At 32.1% G+C, this 15,462-nt stretch overlaps 2 protein-coding genes across 5 annotated transcripts in view; one reads left to right on the top strand and one right to left on the bottom strand.

Annotated features, from left to right (window-relative positions):
* Positions 1-15,462, bottom strand: part of TBCD (tubulin folding cofactor D) — a 436,500-nt gene that overhangs the window by 304,063 nt on the left and 116,975 nt on the right. The gene's annotated exons all lie outside the window — the stretch shown is intronic.
* On the top strand, positions 5,094-14,833 carry ZNF750 (zinc finger protein 750). Its single transcript, XM_074264996.1, has 3 exons — positions 5,094-5,215; positions 11,647-13,254; positions 13,633-14,833. The coding sequence occupies exons 2-3, from the start codon at positions 11,831-11,833 to the stop codon at positions 14,348-14,350; spliced, it is 2,142 nt and encodes a 713-aa protein (XP_074121097.1). The 5' UTR covers positions 5,094-5,215; positions 11,647-11,830; the 3' UTR covers positions 14,351-14,833.

The raw sequence follows: 15,462 nt of genomic DNA, 5'->3' as shown, positions 1-15,462 counted from the left end.
TCAATAGATAAATGAAATGAAAAGGGGAAAGTATTTAAGAAAAAAAACCCCTACCCTTAACCATTATTCAAACATTTTATTTAATTAGGGAAACTACTAAAGTTACCATGGATGCCAAATCCAAGTCAGTAAAGAGCATAACAAAAGGCAGGATAACCAAGATCATAAAGCCTAGGTGCCATAAGGCAAGAATGAGATACAGTACCTGAACTATGAGGAAGGATCTATGTCTCCTTTTTCTCATTTCCTTATTTGCAAAATAAATATTTATTTAATTCCCATCATGTGCAAGAAATTGCACATGGTATTATGCAGTATATAATACTTAAAGGACAAAAACCCTTTCCTTAAATTTACAACAAATAAGAAAGAGACACAAAATCAATATTGTTACTTTATTATTTACATTTCAAGTGGCCAAACTTCTATAAATCTTGCTTCGTCCTTAAGTAAAACACAACAAGGAGATGAATTTTATCATATAACAAATGAATTTTATCATATAACAAATTTTATCATATAATAAATGTTATCATATAACAAATGAATTTTTATCATATAAGAAATGTTATCATATAACAAATGAATTTTTATCATATAACAAATGAATTTTATAATATAACAAATTTTTACAAGGCCTAGAGTAAAGCTCACTGAGAAACTTCATCATCATTATAACTAATTTTATATAGCACTTTTTTGAGTTTGAATGAACTTTACATACTAATCAATAAATCAATAAACATTTCTCTAAGCACCTACTACATCCCAGGCACTTTGATAAACACTAGAGATCCAAAAACAGGCAAAATATAGTCTCTGTCCTAATGGGATTACCAATCCAATTGAGTAAGTAATTGAATCCTCAAAGGGATCACTGATCTCACCAATTTGGGAGTTCCTTCTAATGATGCAAACTGCATACAGTTTGCCCATTCTGTAGAATTTTTTTCTGTGTTCCTACAAAAGTTTGCCACAGGGGTCCCCTGCAACATGCTAGAAGCTTTTCTCAATTTCTCCACACCTCAGGAGGCTACTTGTTTATCTGTCTTCCTTCACTTTTGCTAAACTACCATTTCCCATCTTCTCTTTCTATCATAAAAATCCTTGATGATATCTTTACTTTTGTTGTTCTTGAGAGTTCCTTGTTGAATGTGTTGCAGTTTACTCATACCTATTGCCTTCTATGTGATACTCATCTTCAGTTTCTCAGAAGTAGTATTCAGTATCTCACTGCCATGTATAAAGACAGTTAAATGTTAATACTGAATATATGGGTTTCTTTTTATGGAGACCTTGGGAGTCAGTAAAAGTGCTATACAATTTCCCAAAAGCAATCCAGCCTACTCTTTTCTACCTGTTAAATTCTGGGTCCTGCTCATTGTCCATATATTCAGTTTACACTTGATATACATATAAGTACTAGTCCTTTAAGGATAGCCATGGAAATACATGTTGAAATGTAAGCAATATATAGTCTTAAAGAAGTTAAAGCTCTAAGAGATTAAATAAATTATACATGATCAGACAAAATATGAATCCAAATCTTCCTGACAATAAGTCCATCATTTTATTAAATTATACTTCCTTTCAACATACTATTTAAGAGTGTTGAAACTTTAGTAATAATTCCCTTTTTAAAAAATATGTCCTAGAGAAAAGCCCCAATAGGGGCCAACTCTGTAAAAATTAGAATGCCTTGTAGTATATCCATAGTTAGTAAATATATAAATGATGAACCATCAAAATGATTGAGAAATTACAGACAAACAGAAAATAAAAAGACAGTATTACAAAAACCCAGAGAGAAAAGCACAGTGAACAGTGAACAGTGTGGCAGATGCAACAAGATAGGTGAGGAAGTGTTGGGTGGGATAGAGCAGAAATTAAGAGATTGTGGTAACTAGAGAAGATAGGCTCAGTCATGTAATGAAGAGAAAAGTAGATTGCAAAGAATTATGGGGTGAATGGAAGAGTAAAGACATTGTTTCCAGGAATTTGAGAAAAAGAAAGATCTAAATATGATAATTTAAGGAGATAGTGAATTTTTTTTGAAGGACAAAGGAGAGTTGAGCATGTCAGATAGTGAATTGTTTTTGAAGGACAAAGAAGAGTTGAGCATGTCAGATGTAAGCATGGACCCTTCAAATAGAGGGAGTTTGAAGAATAGAGAAAAGTATAATCAAGGGTACAATTGTCTAGAGAATATATTCAGGGATGGGATCAGGGATATATATGTAAAGGGGATGGCTTTGACAAGGAAAAGGTCACCTCATTAATGTGTACTAGAAAAAAAGGAAGAGATTCTATGACACTAATCATCAAGAAATGTAATATAAAACAGATCAAAAAATTAAATTCTGCTTCTCTGGATTTTCAAGAAAATTACAATTGTCTTTTCCCTCCTTTGAACTGCCTAACCTCACTTCCCAACACACTGTCTAGCAAAATCATACATTTCTGCACCAAATACAGAAAAACACCATAAATAAATAAATTCCAAGTAGACCATTTATATCACAGATACAGTATAGTTATGGTGTAGAGTCAAACCTGCCTTCAGACACTAGCTGTGTGACCCTGAACAAGTCACTTTTATCTTTGCCTCAATTTCCTCAACTATAAAATAAGGATGAAATTTTATAGTACCTGCTTCACACAGCTCTTGTAAGGATCTAATTTAGTATTTGCAAAGTACTCAGCAAGGTATCTGGCATATCATATGCACTATTCAAATGCTTATTCCCTTTCCAAATCTTATCCTCCCCCCTTCCCTTCATTTTCACAAAGTATTACTAAAAGAAAACATGCATTACACCCATTTTGTAGATAGAAAAAATGAGACAAAAAAAAAAAAAGGAGGTTCATATATTCTTACACAGTCATGAAGTTCTGGAATCAGTAAAGTTTAACTAGGATTATAATAATGTGACATAAAATAGTCTTCTTGCAACTTAAAACATGCTGAATTTCAGGTTTTATGCTTATAAATCCTCTACACCAAGCAAGTTCTTTAGTCTTACCCTCAGATGAAAGACACTAAATGATTGTGACTCGGAGTCATAAAACCTATCTTTAAAATTCAGTTTGAATCCCATTAGCTATGTGACCGTGGGCAATTCATTTAACCTTCCAATTTTCTATCTATAACCTGCATTATTTCCCTCATTGAGCATGTATTTAGGTGTTACATTACTAACATGAATATATTACCTAAACAAGTGCTCTGTGAGTATTGTTACCTTCCTCCTTGGCAACCATAGTAAGGAAGTTCTTGCCACTGAAGCTCTTAGACATTGTCTAATGGTTCAAAATCAAAAAGGGATATGCATTTAGATGCATTACAACATGAGTAGCCACCCCATCCAAAGGACCACCCATTCTTGGCTTACAGCAAAATCCTTCTATTATATCTTCCCAATTAGAACATGAACTCCTTGAAAGTAGAGACTGTTTTTGCTTTTCTAGCTAAATTTCTAGCACTTAGTACAGTCCTTGGCATACAGTAATAACATAATAAATGTGTTTTTTTTCCCATTTACTCATTCACCTTCATGGTAGTAATATTTTATAATAGCATCCCCTTTCATTGTAGTATCTACATTCAATATGCTAGAAGATGCCAGAGCTCTGGAACTGCCAGAGGAAAAAGCAGTTCTGTATCCAAAAAGTAGTTCTGAACAAAAGTGCCACTCTATACAAGAGTAATTCAATTTATGACCACCATTTAATACTAACAAGAAGTTCCAAATTGATATAGAAACAGGCTTAAGGAAAGAGGTTCATTTTAAAAGTGTGGAAAAGCAATATGATTTTTCTTAAAGATAATTGCTATTTGAGTCAAAAGGAATTAAATACCAGTCATAAGTCAAATTTTTAAAAAACTGAACCCTAAAGAAAAAAAATCAACTTCTTTTTCACATTTTTCTAACATTGCTGCTCTGCAAATCTAACTGATGAATCACTGACCTAACCCAAAATTAGGATGTAGATTACAAATGAGCCTCCACCCAAAAAACCCTCTTCTTCTTCCATATTTCCACTACTATAATGTTAACTAAAAAGAGAATTTTGAGGTAACTTCTGTGATGTTAGGAAGTTGTTACAGTATAGTTATGTTAGCTGATAATTAGGGAATAAATAATAAGGAGGCTATAAGCCAAAGGAGCCTGTCTGTATTTTAGTTTTCTCAACAATAACAAAATTAAATGGTATAAAAAGTGAATATGAGGATGTAATAATCAATTTTCTATCCAGAAAATAATTCCCTATAAATCTGAATAAGAGTTCATTATGAACATGCTTTGGCAAGTTCTTGTTGCAAATGTACCTAAAATGAGTTTTATCCTGCTTCACTGCAGAAAAGTATCATCAACAAAGACTATCATGAAAGCATGGTAAAAGATGAAAAGTAAAAAAGGGATAGGAGAAGAATAAGACAGCAAGCAATTCTCAGTAAAAAGAGTGCCAATTTAGGAGTAAAAGGAACTAGAATTAAATCCTGACTATGATCTCTTCACTTTACAGGCTTCAGTTTTCTGATTTTTAAAAGGAGAGGTTTAAACTAGATGATGTGTAAGATCTCTTATAGTTCTAAAATTCGGTGAGAAAAAATTAGATAATCCACAAATATTCATAGAAACCACTATCAATCAATGTTTGATTTCATGCAGAAATAACTTACTTAAATATTTTCTTATACTTGATAGTACAGAACTTTGTTAAGGAACAGTTTCACAGATTAGAACTATTCACAAAAATACCATTCTATGTCCACTTTACACCTAGTTAATGAAGCTTTCAAACTGTGTGTATGTATGTTTGTATGTATGTATGTATGTATGTATGTATGTATGTATGTGTGTGTGTGTGTCTTACTTCTGGGTAGCACTGATTCCTGTTCAAGAAACTAAAGCAGTTTGCTTAGTGTAGGGCACCAAAAGTGACAAGTTTTGTTTGATACATCAGGTACTGAGGTAATGCTGAACAGTAGAAGCAAACACATGAATTGTAGCTTCAGGCAGGAATAATATCAGGTGCATCTCTACACCCTGAGGGCTCAACTCCTACACTTTAAATCCCTCCCACTGAAACAGCCTCCTTCAGTTTCACCTAGCAATCAGAGTGAGAACAGGTACTTCCTTCTGAGTACTGACAGCTAAAGCTGAACAGCTAAGGAAATTAATATCCACATTTTAGCATGACTACATTTCTGGTAAGTACTTGGTGTTATTTTTAAAATATAAGCTTTCTTTTAAAACTGCCTTTTGAGATTTCTGAATATATCTAACTAAAGTGAATAACTAAAATGAACAAGCTATTCAACCCTGCTTTGCTCTACTCTAATCTCACAGTTTCTAGCAGGTGCACTCCTGGGACTAAAACTATTATTATAGATTTAACTAGATTGAGACTTTATTCTGATAGTAGGATGATCTGTTCATAACTTAAATTTAAATATTATTGATAAATGAAAATTATATACAGATGTTTCATACTACTTGCTTTTTCATTACTTGAGACAATTTACAATGAATTTTAACACAGACAACTGAAGATTGATAATATCTGGTTTCTAATTTTAATTTAAATGTCCTTTATTTCATAAGGCTATTTATTAAGCACAGTTACAACTGCTGTCATTTATCTGAGGACCAAAATGACACAAATAAGTTTTTTTTCTTTACATGAACAGCATTCCCAAATGCAAATTCATGGGAAGTTACTATTTGGAAATTTAGCTGAATTTCTTTTAAGCCCAGGTATTTATTTACAGTTATTAAAATATGAGTAGACATAATACTAACAAGGCCTTTCGATTAATTTTAAGTTAAAAGGCATAATTGTGAAGTAGATTAACTTCTACAGTCTACCATGAAAACATTAATACAATAGTAACTATTAAGAGCTAACTCTGATTAGACATAATACTATTATGAATTGATTAAAGAATTATTTGGAAGTGGTTTCTTAGGTCCTCTTTCTCCAATTCACAGTCTATTAAATGTGCTAAAATGCTTGTGAGAGAGAACAGCAAGTTAATCACTGGAAAAATTCAGTTGGAATAAAACTCACGAATCTTGTTCTTGCAACACACCCACAACTGTAGGCGACAATGGCATGTCCTTGAGTTATGCAATAATGCCACATCACAATATTTTAATTACAGCATGCCCTTCAAATTGCTCTGCCCTGATAGTACAACTTGTCAGACAGCTGGACACCACCATAAAGAATATTACAGAATTGTTTTAGTGCATAAGTATGATAAAAATAGTTACATATACTGGTCACTAAATGTCTTCTAAAATTATAACTACAATTACTTCTATTATGTCTTAGCAAAACTCATTTGTAAAATTTCTTTCACTTGTCTTTTATCAGCATTCAGAAACTTTTTAAACATAACCATCAACTCACAGTCATCCTAAAAATGGAATAAGTTATGGCTTTTAATATTCAGGAATTCAGCTACAAGAAAATATTATATCAGCAATTTAATGTTTTAAGACCAAGATAAATAAAACCCTGTGGCCAACTGAAAATCACCCCACAAAAATGCAGACTTTTGTAGATTTGTATACAAAGGTGGGACTCATATAAAATATAAATAAATGTCCTGCAACATACAGAAATTTACAATGTCAAGTTAGATGATATTTACTTCAAATAACAGTGCAGATAGAAAAATGAAATTAAAAGTTAAAGATTATTTTAGATTACACACTAATATCTTTAAATCCAATAATCAAATCATAGTGACCTCTACATATCTTTTTTCCCCATTATGTCCCTCCCTATTCCTTTTACTAATCACTAATATTTCTGATGTATATCTCAAATACTAAAAAAATAATAAAAATAATAATAAAATAGTTAAATCATCAATACTTTCTGTTAACTCAAAACTTAATTTTTTCTTTAATTTTTCTGTTGACATTATGGCATTTCACTGCCTCTTAAATCTCTCAACCATGGAAGAATGCATAAGCATAATAAAAAATGTCAGTTTCATTTATAAAATATATTGTAATGGAAAATACAAATATATTCAAAAAATTTACTCTATAAATTTTGTCTTCTATTGTTATAAGCAACAAATCCAAAATAATGAAGACAAATGAGCAAGTAAGTTAATCTGCAAATCTTTTTTTAAAAAATATATACTCATTTTGGACAAAAGGTATTTTACTAATACTGTACATACAGTATTAATAAGTGTCAGATAAAGGAGTAAGGATAAATATACGAAGAACAGGAAATAAAATCAAAGATACTTAGAAAAATATTAGACTATTTTTAAGAAAGACGAAGGGGGGGAGGAAGGAAAGCACTAGAAAAATCAGCGTTTTTTTTTTTAAGCTTGACTTAAAGGCACGCAAAAGCAGTGGCTCAGGAGATAGACCATGGGGGCTCAAATCTTATTTCTACTTCTTATGATCTTAGTCCAGGGATTTAATCTCCCTGGGCCTGTTTCCTTATCTGTAAAATGAGGAAATTTCATATCTAAAATGGACTTCTAATGGATTCTATGGGTCCTTTTAATACTACATCTCTGAAAAACTCTCCTAAGAAAGTTCAAATTTACTTATTCACTTTCACAATTTGTTAGGAAGTAGGTACTGTGTTTTGATTAAGGACAAATGGATAAAGAAGGAACAAAAACTTAAGTTATATAGACCAGTTAACATGGTGAGGTTGGAGAAATGGGAGGTGATAGAAAGCAAGAGCTTAAAAATTGATTTGCAAAACTAATTTCTTTCAGGCCTCTCTCCTGGGCAGATTAAACATTATATTTCCCTCTGAATAACCAATAGCCAAGGAAACTATACTTCACTTTTTCATCTTACTAATTATATGACAAAATTCCAGATTTACATGGCTTAAAATAGAAATGTAATATTATTTAGCAAAAGAAGATATGAAAAGATCTTCATTCTTAAATTCAGTATTATTATAACATTAACAAAGGTTTATTTAGCAACCTTATCATCCTTTGAAATAAAATAGTAAATTTTCAAGAAAGCACAAAATGTAACAGATATAAACTGACCAGAATGAATTTATTCCAAGACTTTTATCTCACTTATAAATACAAATCACTCAGAATGCATGTGACAGGTTTAATTTCATTAAAATCTACAAATCTGAACCTATATAGTTAAACCTATAAATCATATAAATCATAGAGCTGCCCTGAAATGTGGTTTTCCAGCATTATCCATATAGATAAAAGTATTATTACATTTTATGGGCAGAAAACAAATTTTGTGCATGAATAAATTCATAATTAGGAGAACTCCGGGTCACTAATATGTTTTTAACAGCTGTGTTTCACTATTTAAACTTACAACATGAATTATGCCCATAGTATAGCTAAATCAGAAGCATTTTTGTTCAATATTTTAATCTGTCAGCAGTTTATCTATACTAATTGACTTCTAAAAACATCAATAGCTTTATTTTGAGCAATTAAATCCTATAATACTCTGATGAAGGCAATCACTACTATATATCTTTTGTCCACTTATAATTATTTGCAGATTTTCATAAGCCAGTAATAATTTAGCAAAGAACCCAAAAGTAGGACTTTCAGATTAAAACATATGATACTTTCAAATTTAGTGACAAAAATACCTCTTTATAAAGTTAAGAATTCTCTAGTTTATTCCTATAAATAAAAACAGTAATGTCTTATATGATTGCTTACCTAAGATAAAACATTTGAGAAAATACTATCAAATAACAACTGTGAATGTTAAAGCTCAAAGGCTTTCATATCAGCAATATGAAATCACTAATAGTTCCTCTTTTAGAGATAACAAAACATTAGGTATTTGGAGGTAGAAAAAAAATTCATAAATTCTGTTGTTTGTTTTGTGTTACTGTTAAATGTTTTTAAAAGTTTTATGAAACATTAGGTATTTGGAGGTGAGAAAAAAAATTCAATCAAATTCTGTTTGTTTGTTTTGTGTTACTGTTAAATGTTTTTAAATATGTTTTTTTTTTTTTTTTTTTTTAATGTCAGGTTCCATCTGCCCCACAGTACAAAATTAATTTTGATAGAAATTAACTTTTATACTACATTGTTTTCTTTCAACAATAGACAGGTGAAAACACTGAAAGTATTGACAAGAGTTATCCTTTATAAATTCTGTGTTTTAAGTTTTTATTGTCTTGTAACTTTTACTACAGGGTAAAGGAGGAAAGAGAAGGCAACAGAAATATGCAAAAACATTTAGGGAATGGAAGAGGGGTCTGTGGGGAGAAAAAGGAGAGATAAAAATAGACATGTAAATTGGTGCTATTTTCAATACTAGGGACTTCCAATGCTAGTATTCATTCACTAAGAAATGTTGGGAAAGTGAAACAATCTCTTTATATCTGAGTCCACTATTCTATAAATCAAATATCCTCCACAAAAGTAATCCCTAAGTATCAGAAACTTAACTTGCAATAATAAAAGAACATATTATTTCTTTTTCAAACAAAAGACTTTATTGTCATCACTAGAAAGAAATCTACACATTAAATGCCAATTTTTTCTACTTTAACCAGGTCTTAATAAATATATAGTTCCTACAGATGAGATTAGATAGATTTTTTTAAAAAATAGAACTATGAACAAAGCATTTAAGAAATATATTATCTCTGAATAAATTTAAGATAGTCAAATAAAAAACAACTCTCTCTCTCTCTCTCTCTCTCTCTCTCTCTCTCTCTCTCTCTCTCTCTCTCTCTCTCTCTCTCTCTCTCTTTCCATTTATCTCACAAACATCCACACACCCATACCCACATCCACCCTGTCTGACTACATATATAGGGTAAAGGGAGGCAAGATATGTGATCAGAACTTAGGTCTATAACTGGTCTCTTTCCAGGCACAATTGCAACTTACTAGCAGTAGCAAAAATTCAAACATAAAAGTAGATGATGGTGAATGATACAGAGATAGCCATTACCATCACTGATTCCTGCTGATTCCTGCCTAACTTTAAAACAGTCTTAGGCCTAATTAAAAGATAAAGGGCTATTTCTGTACTGTGATAATCATTATCACACAAGAAGTCATTTTTAGCATATATGGTCTCAGAATGGGGCCCAATTTACTAGCATGCTAAGAAATGATCCAACAGCTTTAATTCATAGCCTTGAGCAAGCAATTTCTCACTTTCCTCTTCAGTAAAGCAGAAACAGTAATTGGATATATATATATATATATATATATATATATATATATATATATATATATATATATATACATATATATATATAAAACAATATTTGTAAAATACTTTGATAGCCAAAGAAGAAAAGATTACTCATTAAAGTTATATCATCGGTATTAAAGATGATTTCTTAAAAACTCTTTTCACTGTATTGGTCTGAATGCAATCAGATAAGATGTGCTGTAAAAAGAATTATTTTTTGACTATGAGTTGGATTAAGTTGTAGCTAAGGTATTTTTAATTATGACATCAAATTTTTTGTCTTTTTTTAAAGCCACATATAGATTTTAGCAACACTAATGAAACTTAGATAACATATTATAAAAAAAGTAAATGAATGCTCTAATTATAGTTGTTTTCTCTTATTTTAATGTCAAGTTATCTAGCATATAGTAAGTGCCTATTATGTGCCAGATATTGGGTTAAGCACAACTTTTTAAAAAACTGAATGTGAAACATATGCCTATATCTGTATAAGTATTAATAAAGATCAGTACCTATTTGCTGCAAAACACTCCACAATTTATGGTCTTTAGAGACTCTCCTAGAATACTCAGAGATTAAGTAATTTGCCCAGAATCCCAAAGCTAGTATGTGTCAAGAGATAAAACTTGAACTAAGATCTCCCTGACTCTAAAAGTACTGCCCTCTCCACAAATTCCCATTGCTAAGAGTCTACAGAATAAAAGTTACAACTTGTAAATGCATTGAATGTATCATGCTCTTTTTGGTCCTAGAAGCAATCTTGTTCTTACCAACTCGGGGGTGGGGAAGGGAGAGGTGAGATAGGAGAAGGAGCACAGAATTTGGAAAAGAAAGAAATAAACCATGAATACAAACTCAGCTTGAAGGTGACACTTAACTTTAGAAAATAAATCAATAATTAAGCTTTTGAGTTGGTCTTACAATAGCATTCATTTAAAGTATAAGAAATTTTAAAATACACAGTTTCTATATCCTCAGATATATAGTATCTTCATTTTAACTATTCAATGTAAAGGACTAGAACTGAACAGATGCACTTAACAGAAATAACCTAGCACTTAAGGCTAATTACCAATTGGACAATTCTCTATTAACCTGCTTGAGGATGACCCTACTCAACTCTGTGCTGGCTTGATCTGTGGGTGTGGACAAAAAAGGGGAAGAGAGAGATCAGAGGGTGGAGTAGGACAGGAGGATCATTCTTCTTTGGTGGTGGAGAGAGAGAAAGGAGGTGTGGAGATTCCCATATCTAATCCCCTGACAGTGACCCCAAAAGACCAAGAATAAAGACTTTTGTCTATCCTGACTTCGGCTGATTCTAAGGTATCCAGGGTACTTATGTGGTCACTACAATTCAATATTAGGTAGAAAAATTTTAATTTCTCACTGGATCACCTATCGTGTTATTTACAAATTCATTTTTCTGTTACAGTTCATGTATACCAATTGAAAACGTGGCCATTCCTTCAGATCCTAACACTGTGGAATCAATTTCAAGTGAAAGTTCTTTAAAAAGTGAACACAAGCTTTTAAAATAAGTCAAAATCAAAGTTTGACTTTAAAGAAGTTGTGAATAGACTGTATAAAAAACAGACCTTGAACACTTAAGAAAGAAAATGAGTCTTCTCAAAGAACGAAAACCAAAGAAACCTCATTATATCCCAAGACCTCCAGGAAAGCCATTTAAATATAAGTGTTTTCAGTGTCCCTTTACTTGCAATGAAAAATCACATCTTTTTAATCACATGAAGTATGGCCTCTGTAAAAACTCCATTACATTAGTATCAGAGCAAGATCGAGTTCCCAAATGTCCCAAGTCCAATTCCTTAGAGCCTAAACAAACACATCACATAGATTCTTTAGTTAAACCAACTACTTCCAAGTCAATCACCAATGGACAAACAAATCTTGATTCTAAGCTTCAGCACAGCTTTGCCAAGGAGGAAGCCAAGGAAAATTTAGAATTACGAAACTGTGTGACAAGTAAATCATCAGGACAAAATCCTCCAGTTCAGAAGAAAGCAACACCTCTTGGTTCAGTTTTGGAAAGTGCAATTCCTATCCAGCCTATTTTAGAAGGTGGTGCCAGATCTTCAGCTTTTGTACCAGTAGAACACAGACTTAAAGGATCAGAAAGTGATAAAGTATCTGAAATGCTGGCAATGCCTGACCCAATTACCAAAAGTTCTTTTCATACTAAATCTGCTTTCCATGCACCTAATCATCCATGGAAAGTTGGTTCTTTTCTCCCAGAGTTTTCACACAAAATTCCATCCACAAAAGGTTTTGGATCCATTTCTCCTTATATACAACCACCTATTCCAGAATATCCACCTCATTTTTACACGGAACATGGACTGGCTACTATCTATTCACCTTATTTACTTGCAGGTAATTCAGTAGAGTGTGAAAATACTTTGTTGTCTGTCTATGGTACTCAAGACCAAAGACATTTTCTTTCCCACCCAGGATCAATCCCTAAACATTTGAGTCCATCACCATCAACATATGAGCCCTACAAATTTTTCCAACAGTATCAGTCCAGTCTTCCCATACCATATGGGTTCTATAGGCCAGAGTCTGCATTCTCTTCCTATGGCCTTAAACTTCCACATGTTGCTAGCATTACCAGAGAGCAAAGTTCTCACCTACTTGAAGAAACTAACTTGATGTATCCATCTTCAAATTCATCCAGATTAAACTCCTGGAACTCCCACAAAAAAGGCATAGATTATGACAAAGAAAGCTTAGTTCTTCAAAATCAAGATTCTTCCAAAGATGAACCAAATGATAGAAATGGAGCCAAGATGAGCCCCCGTGCAGGAAGTGCAGCTACAGGGTCTCCAGGAAGGCCAAGTCCCACCAACTTCACTCAGACAAGCTACACATGTGAAGGACTATTTGACCTCTCAAGTAAATCATCCTCTGGCCCATTTGGCAAACTAAACCAACCTGAAGAAAATGGCACAGCCTTCAAACTTGTGAGAAAAACCACAGAATACCCTGAACCACAGTTAAATAGATTTGACTCTACAAGAAGGTAAGATAGTCTCTGTAAATCTTACTTCTAAAACTCAAGCTCAATGCCAAACAGAACTCCCTCTCTATCTCACCCAAGCTTTGTTGTGTCTAATTATCCAATATATAATTCATTTAAAAAAAACTTGTAATACCAGAAAGACTGGAATTTTAAAAATACCTTGAAAGATCAAGCTGGGGCAATGGCCATAGTACTAATACAAAGAAAATAGAAATAGGAAAAAACTTTTGTATCAAATAATTTTTAATTCAATAGATCAAAGGATGGTCAAAGGACTATACCTGGTAAAATGCGCTTTGAAAACATTTAACTCTATGAATTTTGTTTTTTTTAAAAAGAAATAAAATATAATGTGTTTATTATCTCTGTTTCTTTCAGCATTAATGTTACTGATGAAGATGTGCAACATCAGGAAGAAGGTACTTCTAATACAAATGAGGACTCTTCTAACACAGAAAAAGATCCAGCAATAGCTCCACTTAATCTTTCTAAGAAATCTGAAAATAAAAAGGAAACTACACATGAGCACATATACAAAAACATTTCTCATGTAGAAACTCAAAACATTATGAAGCTACAAGACATGCCTTTAAACCTCTCAGTGAAGGATACCTGCAATACTTTGAACCTGAAATCTTCATTCCACAGTCTATCACAAGATGCTGAAACTGCTCCTACACAGAAAATTCAAAGTTCTAAAGCAGAACACTATATAAAGAATCACCCACAAAATATCCATCAAGATGACATTTCATTCACAGCAAATAATGGAGAAGCACAAGATTTAAGAATGATTGACAACAGTGATGAACAGAAACAAACAGCAGCTGTTGCTCTCTGCCAATTAGCTGCATATAGTCCTGGGAAAATTAGGGTAGAAACTGAAGAGCAAAATGCTCAGGAGTGTACTTTTCAACAAGATGAACCTACCTTCAGTTCTAAAGAAATTCAGGGTATTGAATGTAATCCTAAATCAAAAGGACAAAAGAGGACAAGTCAAAAAGAAACAGGAAAATCTCACCAAGGAACTAAAAAGGCAAAACCAAATGACACTGCAAGAGTGTTCACTCTAAGAAAGAGAACACGAATATCTTAACACTTAACTTTCATATTTGCTTTCAGACCACAAAACAAAATGTATCCCCTGGTCCACATGACTCATAGTAGCAATGTTTAAACAAATTTTCTATTAGATCAACTGTTACTATATGCTGGTTTTTTTTTTTTTTTCATTTTTTTGTTCTATGGAAATCAGCAATCTGTATATAGTAAATGTTTATATCAAAGGTGCTTATAAATTTATAATAAATATTTTGAATGATCCAGGTTTCTTATGCATATGCCTAAGATTCTGATAAGCAAACTTCTGCATTAATAGCAAGGCCACTGGAAATGCAAGAGACTAAAGAATAATGCTTTTGGTATAAGTTACATGGCAAGAACACTTTTACATTTGCTTTTATAATAAAAATGTTTCCTGCAGTAGAAAGAATTTATATTTGTTATAACAAGGGTCTCCTTAAATTCTTGAATATATTTACCATTAGCTGTTTTGCAAATAAAATATAAATTTATTGAAGAGCAAGAGCCTATATGCGTATGTGTGTGTGTGTGTGTGTGTGTGTGTGTATATATATACATATATATATATATAAATCATACATATGTATGAATACATATTTTCAGAAATTAAAAGCTTTTGTTATGAATGTGAAAAATATGAGTTGTTATTGTTAAAAATAATCCATGAACATCAAAAGGATATTTATATAAATAATTTATTTTTTCCCCCGAGGCTAGGGTTAAGTGACTTGCCCAGGGTCACACAGCTAGGAAGTATTAAGTGTCTGAGATCACATTTGAACTCAGGTCTTCCTGAATTCAGGGCTGGTGCTCTATCCACTGTGCCACTTAGCTGCCCCCAATAATTTAATTTCAATAGTGAAAAAATACCATTGGTGGAAGTATTACTTCAGTAATTGTGAAACATGAGTTTATGAGACTTATTTGGTTATGATTGAGTCAATGAATTTTGCAACCTTTTCAATCTTGTTTTCTACATTTAGAATTGTTTATGATTTTTATTTTTTTATTTTTCAAATAAATCCATGTATTATGCTTAAGAATGCATAAAATTGTAGATACAATATAAATTTCCATACTGGGTTTTATAATATTTTTCTATAACACATACAAAAAAGGAAAGAT

Source organism: Sminthopsis crassicaudata, chromosome 4, assembly GCF_048593235.1.
Source record: "Sminthopsis crassicaudata isolate SCR6 chromosome 4, ASM4859323v1, whole genome shotgun sequence".
NCBI lineage: Eukaryota > Metazoa > Chordata > Mammalia > Dasyuromorphia > Dasyuridae > Sminthopsis > Sminthopsis crassicaudata.
The sequence above is the reverse complement of the archived record's forward strand: the minus strand, read 5'-3'. Positions and strand labels throughout refer to the sequence as shown.